At 38.5% G+C, this 15643-nt stretch overlaps 1 protein-coding gene across 2 annotated transcripts; it reads right to left on the bottom strand.

Moving 5' to 3' along the window:
- Window positions 1-447: 447 nt before the first annotated feature.
- On the bottom strand, window positions 448-15203 carry tmprss2 (transmembrane serine protease 2). 2 transcript variants are annotated; one of them, XM_059350962.1, is made up of 14 exons: window positions 15135-15203; window positions 12279-12335; window positions 11453-11627; window positions 9499-9591; window positions 9247-9363; window positions 8794-8923; window positions 5889-6005; window positions 5741-5781; window positions 4724-4892; window positions 2484-2656; window positions 2309-2404; window positions 1978-2120; window positions 840-992; window positions 448-692 (listed from the first exon to the last, which is right to left on the bottom strand). In XM_059350962.1, exons 1-14 carry the CDS (start codon window positions 15153-15155, stop codon window positions 684-686), a joined length of 1494 nt encoding a protein of 497 aa, XP_059206945.1. In that variant the 5' UTR covers window positions 15156-15203; the 3' UTR covers window positions 448-683. The 2 variants fall into 2 exon arrangements, with proteins under 2 accessions (XP_059206945.1, XP_059206944.1); XM_059350961.1 differs by lacking the exon at window positions 15135-15203 and adding an exon at window positions 13581-13679.
- Window positions 15204-15643: the final 440 nt, after the last annotated feature.

The raw sequence follows: 15643 nt of genomic DNA, 5'->3' as shown, positions 1-15643 counted from the left end.
GGCCTGAGACTTTCCCGGTGGCTACTCTTCCCCCTAAAGGAAACACGGCTATAGGGTATCTCTGAAAGTCTACTTAACTCACGGGGACGACCCAACTTTGTGACAGAGTTTATTTATTTTAAAAGGTAGGATAATTTACTTCATCCTCTAGTTGATCACAAACAATGAAATTATTATTTGTTGTTTTCACTGGACAGGAAGGGAAAAAATAAATAATTAAAGTGATCTGAAAAGTAGGTAAAGTGGTCACACAACTGTGATGGAGTAAGAAAGTTCTTGACCAATATTTGCCTCTGAGATGTAGTGGAGTAAAAATATAAAGTTGCATAAAAAGGAAATAGTCAAATAAAGTGCAAGTACTGTGAATTAGTACAGTACTTGAGTAGATCTACTTAGATACATTTCAACACTGTCATATTTGTCACAATGTGTAAAATTAAAACTCAGTTCTTTGTGCAAAATTAGTTTTATTACAACAAATAAATAGATTCATTTTAACATTGTATCTGTAATAACAGGTATATAAAACATAATGAAATGACACATTGGTTTTTATTAGTATAGGTTTTCAGTTTATGAAAATCTTCCTGATCAATAAGTTCCCTCAGAGCTTGAGATTTAAAGTGCAAGGTGTGTGATGAAGAAAGTACTGCTGATTAATGAAAGAGTTGTCTTCAGGTCTGTCACTCATTCTGTGGAGATAAAAAAAAAGGTTAAAACATGTAGACTTAAATAACTACAATAATTATTAGTGTTATTATTAAACAAAAAAGATAAAATTAAACAGTTTGGGAAACTCACATTGTACAGAGAATGACGTCTCTATTTCATTAACATACCTGCATTTGTTCATACACCCAGTTGACAAAATAGGTCACATTGCCATAGACTCCTGGCTTGTTCCTCCAAGCACATCCAATCCCCCAGCTAGTGTCCCCTGCCAGCCACCATACACCTCCCTGCTTGATCACCAGGGGTCCTCCACTGTCACCCTGCAGCACACAGGAGGAACAAATACGTCAAGTCAAGTTAAATCTATTTCTATAGGACATTAAAAACAACAGGAGCTAACATTGAAGTGCTTTACAAACATAGGCAGAACAAAACAGGCCTGTAGAACCTGATAATGGAATAAATTCCCAATAATGTAATAAAAATCTGCACTTGAGTTCATTGAAAATGTAATAAAAACTGATAATGTAATAACTTCCCGATAATGTAATAAAGTGAATTTCCCAATAATGTTATACACTTTTTTTTTTTTTACCAATAATGTAATAAAGTATAACATTAATGGAAGGTTTTTGATCAAATCAAAGATGGCGGAAAATCCAATATGGCGTAAAAACCCCATTGAGGATGCATTGAGCTCGGGTTGGCCCAAGGGTTCCAGTGATACATCCTTTGTGAAAAACGGCTGAACGGGTCAAAAGTTAATAAACATTCAACTTTGACCTGTTGGTGGCGCTAGAGCTCTTGAGCTAGAGTTGATACACAGTATTACCACTTGAACCCAAGTAATGGGTGGTCTGCTGTTAAATTATTACAATATTGGGGAATTATTACATTATCAGGACTTGAGAAATGAAGGCTAACCTGATAATGTAATAACCTCCCATTAATGTTATACTTTATTGAGATTATTGACCAAAGGTGGTTTTTATTTTATGTTTACACTGAACCCTTGAAATTTGTTTATGTTGCACCAGATGCACTAAGAGAATTTTTATTTTCATTATTCTTTTTCAATACATTTCAATACTCCAGCTGCTCATAGTGTCGAGTGTCCCTTATTTTTACCTCTCCTACGAACCTAGACACTAGTCCACATACATTTGAGTATTCTGTTATCCCCAAGTGGGTTACATCAGCAACATGGAGGAAAACTCATATCTATAAAATACCGTGATTCGTAGTAAAGGGCCATATGTAGTAATATTTTAGGTTAGTGTGTGTGTGACGGACAGAATGACTAACCTGACATGAGTCCACTCCTCCCTCCAGTTTGCCGGCACAGATCATGGTCTCAGTGACTTGTCCTTCTAACACATTAGGGGCGTTACAGACCTCTCTGCTGTAAACAGTCACCTGGGCCTGGTTCAGTCTGTCAGGGGACGGTCCTGAGAGAAATTAATGATTGCACACCCACAGTTAACTCAGTCAAGCATAAAAAAAACACTATTTCCTTACTTGGACTTTAAGACTTAAAAACAGGTCCCCCCTGAAACATTTGGACAAATAATCTACAGCCAGGTCCTGCTCATGTTATATAATCTGTACTCGAAGACACATTGGACATTTATCTTACCAGATGAGCGTAAAGCTCCCCATCCTGTGATCCAGGCACTTTGTCCAGCAGAGAGGTTCACATCCATGTTGGGGAGACACACTGGCCTCACTGTCCCTGAGAGATTAACATGTGTGGGTTTTATGAATGCACAAACCAAACCATGAAACATGGACTTTTGCTGGCAGGTACTTACTTGAAAATGTCAGAGGTGTATTGAGCTTTAGGAGAGCGATGTCATTGTCACTAGTTTCTCGGTTGTATTGTTGATGAGTGATAATTTTGTTTACTGTGTTGCCAGTGTCAAAAATCATCTTAGACAAGCTCACGTCGCCCGAGTAAACCTTCCACCATTCAGGACTGGAGAACCTGCCATGAGGGAAAATAGCCAAACATCTTAGATTAATCCCTGAATGTCTAACAAAACAGAATAGAAAAACAAATACAGTCATGGAAAAAAAATATAAAACCACCCTGATATTAGCCTGGCTAACACCAGATTATATTACAAATGAGATATAGTCTGGAGACCACCTATTCATTTTTCCATTTTTGAGGCGTAGTTTACGATCCTCCACAGCCGTTTATTGGGCGCAACTCTTAGCCAATCGTATCAGTTATACCAGATGACGCATGTAGAGAGACAGAAATTTGAGGAAGCATCAAGCAAGAAGACGACTGATGTTTACATAGCTAGACTAGCCCATCTCTACTTTGGGACTAAAATGCTCAATTCTGCTTCTGCAACTTTTTTCTGCAGCATGTTCTGGCTCTGGCTGCTCTGTAGTTTCAGCTCATAGTCTACCGGCAGCGGCTCCGCTGTCCCCCGGCTCGTAGCAAGATCACCGTGGTTACAGCAGCGAGCGGTATCGGGGCTAGTTGGTAGATTAGGCTTTTGCCAAATCCTGTCGGAAGCAAGGCTAAAACATCCTTTTTAGTGGAACAGGAGTGTAAAGTCAAACATTGTTCTTCTTTTAAAATAAACTTAGGCTCTAAACTATCTAGAACACTGTCTACAGCTAGATCCAAAGACATCTTCGCGTCTGCTGCAGCCATGTTAGATCTGTAAGAAAACTACAAAACTACAAGCTTCCATCTGTCCAATAGTACGCGTCATTGTCTTGCCGTCCCTCCCCGTTCTGTGATTGGATCCCTAAAACAGGGTTAAGAAACTGTCGTGGACACCAGACCCTTTCGCAGTTCGCAGTTTTGAAATGAAATCAATCGCATCAGTATGGGTATACACAGTATACCCTGATATAATGATTTTGGTTATTACCAAGAAAACCATAGAAAATGGCTAGATATCAGCTCTTAAATTAAACTATTATGAGCGATATTTGTTGTTGTCATTTGACTTGTCCAAACAATGTACTTTAATGCTGGGCTTACACCAAAAGATTTCCCCAGTCCCAGACTAAAAGTCTTTAGTAAATCTAGGAGTTTTAATGCCATCACGGCGCTCCCGTCATCTCCATCGTTAGTTCGTTGTTTCATATCAGTCTTTTCCTAGTCTTGTTTGATGTGTTTGATATTATAAGTCTCAGTGACGTAACACAATCACCAACCAATAGATGAGCGGGGGAAAGGTCCCCGGTTCCAGAACGGCCAGTAAAACCATTTCCACAGGAAAAAGGAACATCACAATAATGCTAGTAAGCTCAATCGTAAATAAAAATATAGTGATGTCATATATTTAGATTTTTGGGAGCGCTGTTCCTTAGTAAAGAGAACAGTAAGGAGACCCAGTTAAAATGTATAAATAAATGTATACATAAATAAGTAATAAATAATCGATGATTAATGTATGATTAACTAAATGAAAGTTGATAGAGCTGATAAATATAATTGTTCAGTTAAACACATTATAATTAAATAAGACATAAATGTATATCATGAATTCATTTCTAAATGTTCCTTTCCTTTATTCTTCCTTATATTTATTTTTACTGTAAAATAGTCAACTTTTCCTGTCAGAAAAACAGAAATCCTTTTTCAGCTTTGTGAGGGGCATTTTGTGGCGTCTTCTCTTCTTCTTTTTGTTGTTGTTTAATTCAACACAAACCACTGCACACACTAGAGCAGCTGGAGCCAAAAGCTGCTTCTCCTTCATTTTTTAAGTTTTTACTAAGAGCATGATGGGGAGAAACTGCTAAAAGAATCTAGTTGTAGTCTTGTAAATAGTGACCCTGAAAGATTGACAGTCCGTCTAAAATCTCAGTGTGAGACTAAAAACTCTAAACACTTGTCTTTAGATGTGAGCAGGTGTGAGCTGATAGTTTTCCGGGAGTCTTTTCCAAATCTTTTCAAGTCTTCTGATGTATAGGTACCATTAGTTGTACCAGGCATCAATTAACAATAAATTGAAGAAAACAATGGTCTAATATTTTTTTCAAACAAATTAAATTGCGTGCAGGGCCCTGAATCGGCACTTACTGTTGGAAGCAGTGTGCAGCAGATAGGATCCAATGAGGGCTGATAATGGAGCCTCCACAAACGTGTTGATTAGAAATCTGGAGACTGACCTGCCACGGCCAGGCCCCATTTACTGCATCTGTACCCCCCACAATACGAGAACTGGGGGAAGCTGCACTCACTCCACATTCTGAGGGTGGAGACAAACAGTTTAATACAACTTCTAATAAACTCTTAATGAAACTATTTTCCAGAATAACAGAAAACATCCAATTCAGGCTAAATCCCAGCTTTGCACTAAATTCCACCTAACAATCATACATACAGTCATGGAAAAAATCAATAGACCACCCCTGTTTTCTCCTTGCTTTTTTGTTCATTTTAATGCCTGGTACAACTAAAGGTACATTTGCTTGGACAAATATAATGATAACGACAAAAAACAGCTGATTAGAGTTGAATTTAAGAGCTGATATCTAAACATTTCCCGTGGTTTTCTTGATAATGATTTTGGTTATTATCAAGAAAACAATAGAAAATGTTTTTTTCCATGACTGTATTTTTGGTAAGTTTGTGTCTTTTTGGTCATTTTTACTTCTATTATAGTAATTTTGAGTCTTTTTTGATCATTTTTACATCTATTTTTGGTAATTTTGTGTCTTTTTGGATCATTTTACATCTATTTTTGGTCAATTTGTTTCTATTTCGATAATTTTGTGTAATTTTTTGGTCATTTTTGCATCTATTTTTTCTGTCGTTTTGTGTCTTTTTTTTTTACATCTACAATCATGGAAACAATCTTTATCATAACCAAAATCATTATGAATAAAACCATGGGAAATGTCTAGATATCAGCTCTTAAATTAAACTCTTATCAGCTATTTTTGTTGTTATCATTGTATTCGTCTAAACAAATGTACCTTTAGTTGTACCAGGCATTAAAATGAACAAGAAATTGAAGAAAAGGATGGTCTAATATTTTTTTCCATGACTGTAATTCAGTGGTGGCGTCATGTGAAGATTAAAGCAATGGCTTACCAATACAGTGAAGCTTGACTGCGTTAGCTGAGCAACTCTCGCTGCAAAGGAAAAAATGGCAGAAAATTAAATTGAAGTTGTTATCAAAATAATTCAAAATAATAAATATCCTGTGCAAAGTTAATATGTGATAGGTGGGGCGGTGTACCTGTGTACAAGATGAGACTGTAGACTTGACCCATGGTTAATATCAAGCTTCAGCCTCATGTATCCTCTCGATGCCAAAGAACCTGCACTGGTTTGGGTGGAGGACACGTAATCGTTTCTGTAGAATGGACACAAGGACAAACATGATCATTTGTATACACAAAAATAATATATTGAGTTGAGGAAAAAGTACTTTTACTGAAGTAAAACTAGCAATATTACAGTGTACTGCAAAAATAATAATAATAATAATAATAACTTTTATTATTGCCGGAACTCCGTTCTACCCTCACTCGTGAACAAGACCCCGAGATACTTGAACTCCTTCGCTTGTGGGGAGTACCTCTCTCCCCACCTCAGACTTGGAGGTGCTGACTCTCATCCCAACCGCTTTGCACCCCTGCTGCAAACCCATCCAGTGAGCGCAAGAGGTCCCGGTCTGATGAAGCCAAAAGAACCACATCATCTGCAAAAAGCAGAGATGCAATTCTAAGGCCACCAAACCGAATCCCTTCCTCCCCCCGGCTGCGCCTTGAGATCTTGTCCATGAAAACCACGAACAGAATCGGAGACAAGGGGCAACCCTGGCGGAGGCCAACACCCACTGGGAACGTGTTTGACGTTGTGCCGAGTATGCGGACACAGCTCTCACTTTGGTTATATAGGGACCAGATAGCTCGTAGCAACGAGCCCGGTACCCCATATTCCCGCAGTACCCCCCAAAAGACTCCCAGAGGGACACGGTCGTAGGCCTTCTCCAAATCCACAAAACACATGTAGACTGGATGAGCAAACTCCCATGACCCCTCCAGAAGTTTAAAGAGCTTGTCTGTTGTTCCACGGCCAGGACGGAAGCCACATTGTTCCTCCTGAATCTGAGGTTCGACAATCAGCCGGAGCCTCCTTTCCAGCACCCTGGAGTAGACTTTCCCGGGGAGGATGAGCAGTGTGATTCCGCGGTAATTGGAACACACCCTCCGGTCCCCCTTTTTAAAAATGGGAACCACCACCCCGGTCTGCCACTCCACTGGCACTGTCCCAGACCTCCACGTGACACTGAAGAGGCGTGTCAACCATGACAGCCCAACAGTGTCCAGAGCCTTCAGCATCTCAGGGCGAATCTCATCCAACCCTAGAGCCTCCCCGAATTCCTCCCATACCCGAGTTTTGCTTCCTCAGAACCTGATTCCGGAGACCCCAGCCAAGACCGAAAGGCCTCCTTCTTCAGCCTGGTTCTTGGGTTGCCGCCACGAAAGGCACCGACAACCTTCAGACCACAGCTCCTACCAGCCGCATCAACAATTGAGGCTTTGAACATGGCCCATTCAGACTCCATGTCCCCAGCCTCACCCGGGATGCTGGAGAAATTCTTCCGGTGTGAGTTAAAGACCCTGCAGACAGGGGCCTCCGCTAGACGTTCCCAGTTCACCCTCACTACACGTTTGGGTTTGCCAGGTCTGTCCAGCAGCCTCCCCCACCACCTGATCCACCTCACCACCAGGTGGTGATCATTTGACAGCTCTGCTCCTCTCTTCACCCGAGTGTCCAAAACATGTGGCCGCAGATCTGATGATACGATAATGAAATCGATCATCGATCTTTGGCCTAGAGTGCTCTGGTACCAGGTACACTTATGAGCAACTCTATGTTCGAACATGGTGTTTGTTATGGACAATCCGTGACTAGCACAGAAGTCCAATAACAAAACACCACTCGGGTTCAGATCGGGCAAGCCGTTCATCCCAATCACCTCCTCCAGCTACTATCATCGTTACCCACGTGAGCGTTGAAGTCTCCCAGAAGAACTATAGAGTCTCCAGGCGGTACTCCTTCCAGGACACCACCCAGAGACTCCAAGAATGCCGGGTACTCCGAACTGCTGTTCGGTACATAAGCACAGACAACAGTCAGAGACCTCCTCGCGATTTGCAGCCGCAAGGAGACGACCCTCTCATTCCTCGCGGAGAACTCCAACACAGCGGCGCTCAGCAGGGGGCTTGTGAGTATCCCCACACCCGCCCAGCGCCTCTTACCCTGGGCAACTCCGGAAAAGGAGAGAGTCCAGCCTCTCTCCAGGAGTTTGGTTCCACAACCCACGCTATGCGTGGAGGTAAGCCCAACTATTTGTAGTTGGTAACGCTCCACCTTCCCCACAAGCTCTGGCTCTTTCCCCGCCAGCGAGGTGACGTTCCACGTCCCCAGAGCGAGCCGTTGCAGTCGGGGGTCAGCACGCCCAGGACCCCGCCTTTGCCTGCCGCCAGACTCACTATGCACCTGACCCTTACGCCTAACTCTGCAGGTGGTGGGCCCACAGATTTTTTCGGGCTGAGCCGGCTGAACCAGACACTCGCCTGCGCGCTCCCCTCCCGGGTCTGGCTCCATGAGGGGGCCCCGGTTTACCCGTGCCAGGCGAGGTACGCTTCATAAGGGTCTTTGAATCGTTCTTATTCTGCCCCCCCCCCCCCCCCCCCCCCGGGACCACTTTTGCTTGGGAGACCCTACCAGCACCCAACAACACAGCTCCCAGGTGATTCTTGGAGGAGGTTTTGTATATTCTAAATATATTATTGCATTATTTGAATTGATGCATTTATGTAAGCAGTGTTTTAATTTTGTAAAGACAGGGCTCATTTTAACTACCTAATATACTGTTATGAGGTGTAATTTAAAAACAAATGTCTTATCACTTTAAATTGATCATGTTTTCATGTTAAATCTCAACCTGAAAAGTAACCAAAGCTGTCAGCTAAATGTAGTGTAGAGTAGAAGTATAAAGTTACATAAAATGGAAATACTCAAGTAAAGTACCTCAAAATTGTACTTAGTTACTTTCCACCACTGGATATATGTCACAAAGGAGGAGAAAATGATTGCATTCTGTTTGAAAATGTCTGCACAATAATCACCTGTTGTAGCCCATCTGCTCACACACAGCTCTGCCATGGTTGTTGTCCCAGTTGTCAGCACAAACCGGCAACCACGTCTGGCTGGCAGATGAGTAACTTTGCAGTATGAAGTTGGTCCCGTGGAAGCGAACTGTGAGGGAGGGAGGGTATGTAATAAGTAAGTAATTTTACCCCTCACATTCACAAAAAAATGTGTGTATGTGAGAGGTAAAATTGTGTATGTGAGAGGTAAAATTTTAAATGTGACAGGTAAAATTATAAATGTTAGAGGTAAAATTATGAATGTGACAGGTAAAATTGTAAATGTGAGAAGTAGTTTTTGTATATATCAAAATAATGGCCCATATGGCCCTCATAGAGAATCCGCCACCATGATGTTCACTGATGTGATGCACTAAGACAGACACAGTATGTATGTGTGTGTAGGTGTTGATGGTAATATTAATGTCTTACAGCAGTGAGATTCATCCTCTCCATTAGGGCAGTCTTTAACACCATCACACCACTGGGAGGAGCTCAAACACTTTCCACCACTTTTACACGACTTCCCCAATGAACACTGGTAGTATACTGCAAACACACACACACACACACACAAATATAGAGAATAAAGCACACAGGAATCTGCTGACACGACCATCACACTAGATTAACATTATGATAAAAAATCATTTCATGTAGCAACAAAGACGTTTAAGTACTTACAGAAGTACCAGAGCAGGAGGCCGGCCACCGCCAGGACAAGGAGTGCACACATGGAGCCACACAGTATATATTTCAACTGACATTTCTTCTTTCCTGTAAAGCAAGATAACAAAAATTGTAATAAAACTGATTTAATGAAAATAAAATGCATGCTCTACAAGATGTGCATAGTGTCACACATGCAAATAACAGTTACAAGCTACTGTTCTGCAGATATGACAAAGAAACAAAACATTCTGTAGCTCTAAAATATGGAAGAAACGTCTTATATCACAACGCTAAATCAAGCCACTTAAGTTAGAGCTAGCTCTAACATGTTCATAAGGGATTAAAATCAATTTTTATCTCTCACATACACAATTTTACCTCTCACATTCACAATTTTACCTTTCACATTCACAATTTTACCTCTCACATTTACAAAAAATACCTCTCACATTCAGAGGTAAAATTGTGAATGTGAGAGGTATTTTTTTTATGTGAATGTGAGAGGTATTTTTTTTATGTGAATGTGAGAGGTATTTTTTTATGTGAATGTGAGATGTATTTTTTATGTGAATGTGAGAGGTAAATTTTGCAAATGTGAGAGGTGAAATTGAGAATGTTAGAGACAAAATTGTGAATGTGAGAGGTAAAATTGTGAATGTGAGAGGTAATATTGTGAATGTGAGAGGTAAAATTGCAAATGTGAGAGGTAAAATTGTGAATGTGAGAGGTATTTTTTGGGAATGTGAGAGGGAAAATTGTGAATGTGAGAGGTTTTTGGTGAATGTGAGAAGTATTTTTGTGAATGTGAGAGGTATTTTTTGTCAATGTCAGAAGTAAAATTGTGAATGTGAGAGGTATTTTTTATGTGAATGTAAGAGGTATTTTTGTGAATGTGAGAGGTATTTTTGTGAATGTGAGAAGTAAAATTGTGAATGTGAGAGGTATTTTTTGTGAATGTGAGAGGTAAAATTGTGAATGTGAGAGGTTTTTTGTGAATGTGAGAAGTAAAATTGTGAATGTGAGAGGTATTTTTATGTGAATGTAAGAGGAATTTTTGTGAATGTGAGAGGTAAAATTGTGAATGTGAGAGGTATTTTTTGTGAATGTGAGAGGTAAAATTGTGAATGTGAGAGGTAAAATTGCAAATGTGAGAGGCAAAATTGTGAATGTGAGAGTTAATATATTGTGAATGTGAGAGGTAAAATTGCAAATGTGAGAGGTAAAATTGCAAATGTTAGAGGTAAAATTGTGAATGTGAGAGGTATTTTTTGTGAATGTGAGAGGTATTTTTGTGAATGTGCGAGGTTTTTGTGAATGTGAGAGGTATTTTTGTGAATGTGAGAGGTATTTTTTGTGAATGTGAGAAGTAAAATTGTGAATGTGAGAGGTATTTTTTATGTGAATGTAAGAGGTATTTTTGTGAATGTGAGAGGTAAAATTGTGCATGTGAGAGGTAAAATTGCAAATGTTAGAGGTAAAATTGTGAATGTGAAAGGTATTTTTTGTGAATGTGAGAAGTAAAATTGTGAATGTGAGAGGTATTTTTTATGTGAATGTAAGAGGTATTTTTGTGAATGTGAGAGATAAAATTGTGAATGTGAGAGGTAAAATTATAAATGTGAAAGATAAAGTTGTGAATGTGAGAGGTATTTTTTGTGTATATGGCAGGTAAAATTGTGAATGTGAGAGGTATTTTTTGAGAATGTGAGAGGTAATATTGTGTGTGTGAGGTATTTTTTGGGAAGAATGAATTATGCCATGTGTGGCCTCTCATAGTTTTCTTTCCAATCTTTACGAGTTCACCCTCCTTTTGATCAGCATTGCTGACTTGAGACTATGTTGATGAAAACAAGTGAATGATTGTCCCGAAGATGTATTTCCTTATGACTGAATGGAAGCCGTTGTTCACACACCTTTTTATTGCACACGCTATCGCTTCACAGAAAAAATGTAAACAAGACTGTACCTTTCCTTTGTGGTGTGTCATGTGGGGTTCCAGGTGCTGTAGTGTGGTAGGTGTCAACTTTAGGAGTGACGGCAACATAGCTGGGGGGTTGTGGGAGGTGAGGGTATATAGCCGGCTGTGGGGGTCTCGCTTCCTCATGCTGAAACCCTACGTTGTCATAGACGGGGGCATTCGGCTGGAGGTGCAGAAAAGAAATAGGAATAAAAACATATTCTAGAGGTAACACAGGGTAAACATGTGATCTTGTTAGCAAATGTGGTGTCATAAAAAAACACAAAAAACTCTTAACCCTCTGAAATCTTTGGCTATTATGTCCGTTAAAAAATCAATTGAAAAATAAGTTAAAAAATCTTCACCATGCCATGTTGGTATCAGTTTTTTCAGCGTTACCTCACCTATATGTCCGGATAATTCATTTGTAACTTTGACTTACTAGATCAAAAAATTTTTACCCAAAGGAAACAAAGGAAAACATAAAATCTGATCTTAAAAATTTGTGTTTCAAAACACAGAATTTGAAATGTTGCAAATATGAACACAGGTTGCAAATATTACACATAACAGGTAAAATGAGGATAATATCTAGTTCTATATTTTTATACTAAATATATTTGACATTATCTCCGGTTTTACTTGGCCGAATACCATCAAAGAAAAATCTGGTATGGAGTTTCAAGCCAGAACTTTAGAGGGAAGCTGATGGTAAGACTCAATGTTGCTTCATTTTTATGTCTTCATGTCATGAAGAAGTAATGTGCAGGTGCTTTCATGGACTCTAGAGGGTTGAAATAGAGGAGGAAAAAATGAAATGTTGCATTTCACTCACCTGATTATTATTCATGTTGGAACTGGTTACACTGCCTGAAGAGGGAGACTGCTGAACCTGGAGAAGGTTAAGGTTATTTTAAATACAGATTAACATAGAACTGGTCATAGGCAATGGTGGAATGTAACTAAGTACATTTACTCAAGTTCTGTACTTAAGTATAATTTTGAGGTACTTGCAGTTGTCTTGAGTTTTTCCATTTTATGTAATTTTATACTTCTACTTCACTACATTTTGAGGCAAATATTGTACTTTTTACTCCACTACATTTAGCCGACAGCTTAAGTTACAAGTTACTTTTTCTAACTAGATCTAACATTAAAAACATTATGAATGAATAATAATAAATAGAGTGATTAGACATTTGTTTTTAAATGATACCTCATAACTGTGTATTAAACAATTAAATGAGCCCTGTCTTTACAAACTTAAAACGCTGCTTACATAAATGCATCAATACCAATAATGTTATAATATATTTAGAATAAATAAAACAATCTGACTTGGTTCATTCTGCATAACGAGTACTTTTACTTTTGATACTTTAAGTACATTTTGATGATACTTTTGTACTTTTACTTCATTAAGTTTTGAACACAGGACTTTTACTTGTAGTGGAGTAATTTCACAGTGTGGTATTAATACTTTTACTGAAGTAAAGGATCTGAATACTTCTTCCACCACTGGTCACATGTACTCTAGCAGTGAAGAGTCAATTTAAGCAATTTTCATTAAACAAAAACATCATTTTGAGCATTCTTGAATTTCCTTCAGGATAAATAAAGTATCTATCTATCTATCTATCTATCTATCTATCTATCTATCTATCTATCTATCTATCTATCTATCAAAAAGACACAAAATGACAGAAAAAAAAACCTAAATTACTTAAAATGGCCAAAAAGACACAAAATTACTAAAAAAAAAAGACACAAAAAGACACAAAAAAACTAAATTACTTAAAAAGGCCACAAAATGACCAAAAAAAGACACAAAATGAAGAAAAAAAGACACAAAATTACAAAAAAAAAAAGACACAAAATGACAGAAAAAAACGAAATTACTTAAAAAGGCCACAAAATGACCAAACAAGACACAGAATGAAGAAAAAAGACACAAAATGACAGAAAAAAAACCTAAATAACTTAAAAAAGACACAAAATGATCACAAGAAGTTTTATGAAAACTACATAACAGATATTTTTCCCACACTGATGATTTCCAGTTTTTATAACAAACAAGCTACAAGCTGATTAAATAAATACTACCTAGGCTGACTTCTGCTAAAAGATTTGAACCTACCTTGAAATTCCCACTAATTCCTTCAGCACTCTGATCCTGTCTGTCTGTTTCTCTCTCTGCCTCACGTTCCCCCTCTTCCTGCATGTAATCAACAGCCACGACCACACCTTTTCCACTGTGTGCACAACCCAGCCTGTTGTGTGCCACTTGATTTATACAGCACTTGACATGGCATGGCCAAACAACACGTATTGATGGAGGCCAGCACCGATACTCTCATTATCATCGACCCACAGCCAGGTTTTAAGATAAGGAGAGTGAGGAGAAAATAATGAGCAGAGCAGCGTGTTCATCCAGCAGTGGACGGCCATTGATTTGTGACGGAAAAACCTCATTATACTCATGATAAACTCTACTGTGGTTTACATACAGTCATGGAAAAAAATATATTAGGCCAAGCTTGTTTTCTCTCATTTCTTTTTCATTTTAATGTCTGGTACAACTAAAGGTACATTTTTGTTTGGACAAATATTGTGTTAACAACAAAAATAATACGTTTTTAATTTAAGAATATCTAGACATTTAACATGGTTTTCTTGATAATGATTTTGGTTGTTATCAAGAAAACCATGGAAAATGTCATTAAACCATTAAATGCCATTAAACGTGCCTGATTAAGAGCAAAATGATTTCATAATAAATATGGATAATTAAGATTTAAACAAAGATAGTTACGTAAAAAAAAATCTTAAAGGGCTCACATTGAAATAATAAATAAATCTAATAAAACAAAGGTGTTTAGAAAGCTCTAAAATTTAGCAATTAGGGTACATAATGGGTAGATAATTTTATTGCTATAAGAGGAATAATGAAAAACAAAGTAAAACCAGTGTGGGTTTCATTTGGGTTAAAAGAACCCCCAACTGTGTTTACTCTTTTTTTTTCATTATTCTTATTATAGCAAAAATATTTGCAACTAATTGCCCAATTGCACAGCCTTAAGAGCTGCATATCACCAATGCTGGGTCTTGTTGGTTTTCTGAGAATCTACTGCACCTACTGGTACCTTGTTTGCCATGTAGCAATACAAAATATACTAAAAACCTGGATTAATCTGGTTAGTCACATTGGACTGCTATTATTTTGAACACTACTGTAAATCATTCATGCACATCCAGACGTTCCTCTCTGTCTGGCCACATAGTTTCCTCTACATCAGCCAGTATAACACCTCTTGCAATGCAGTGAGGAAATATCTCCTTGAGTGATGCTGTATTTTTTTTTCCAGAAATCTCATGAACTAAAATGAAGTAAAGTAACCTGAATTTTTTTTTCTCCAGTAGTTTGTGGAACATGAAGCCCATCTGAGTGACGAAGCAATTCTGGGATGTGATAAATGCGTCATACATGCATATAAAGTGGGACAGTAAATACGTAATGTAACATGTTGGGTAATACTCTCCAGGTGCCACTCCTGTTAAATCACACTGTGACTGAGGAATGAGGAGTGTAGACAAGTGGTCACTGCTTGTTTGACATAGCAGAAAGCCGTCAGTCAGATAAGGAAAAAAAAAAAGATCTAAGTCAAGTGAAAAGGCTTAAAAGTGTTCTTACATTGCGTGTGCTTTTGTCCATCCTCCTCGCGGCAACGTCTGCTGTTTAATCAGTAACGTTCAAACAAATGGGTAAGTATGCTGAAAAATACTGATGGCCGGAGGACTTTCAGACCCTGTTAATGTTTAACTCAACGTTTGTGTTAACTGGAAGGAATGAAAGACAGAAGTCATCCAGTAAGGAACTGCAGAACAGGATGTCTTAATGAGTGACATCACCTGAGCCTTATTTTAACAGATTACAGTGTTAATGGGAAACATGCAGTGTTTACAGAAATACAACAATGACACATTTTACATCCTTGAATTGATCTGAAATCAGTTATTGGAAATACAAAAGACACCTGATTGCAAAAAATAAGAATAAAAAAAAGGAGGAAACCCAACAGAATACCCGTAGAAATAGAGAATGTTGTTGTTATATAAATGTATATTTGTTCCCTTAAAGCATGAGGCTCATCAGGCCGTCTGCAGTGGCTCCAAAACATTTATCAATCAGTCTTTATTTGT

Source organism: Centropristis striata, chromosome 15, assembly GCF_030273125.1.
Source record: "Centropristis striata isolate RG_2023a ecotype Rhode Island chromosome 15, C.striata_1.0, whole genome shotgun sequence".
NCBI lineage: Eukaryota > Metazoa > Chordata > Actinopteri > Perciformes > Serranidae > Centropristis > Centropristis striata.
This window is presented reverse-complemented; position numbering and strand designations above follow the sequence as displayed.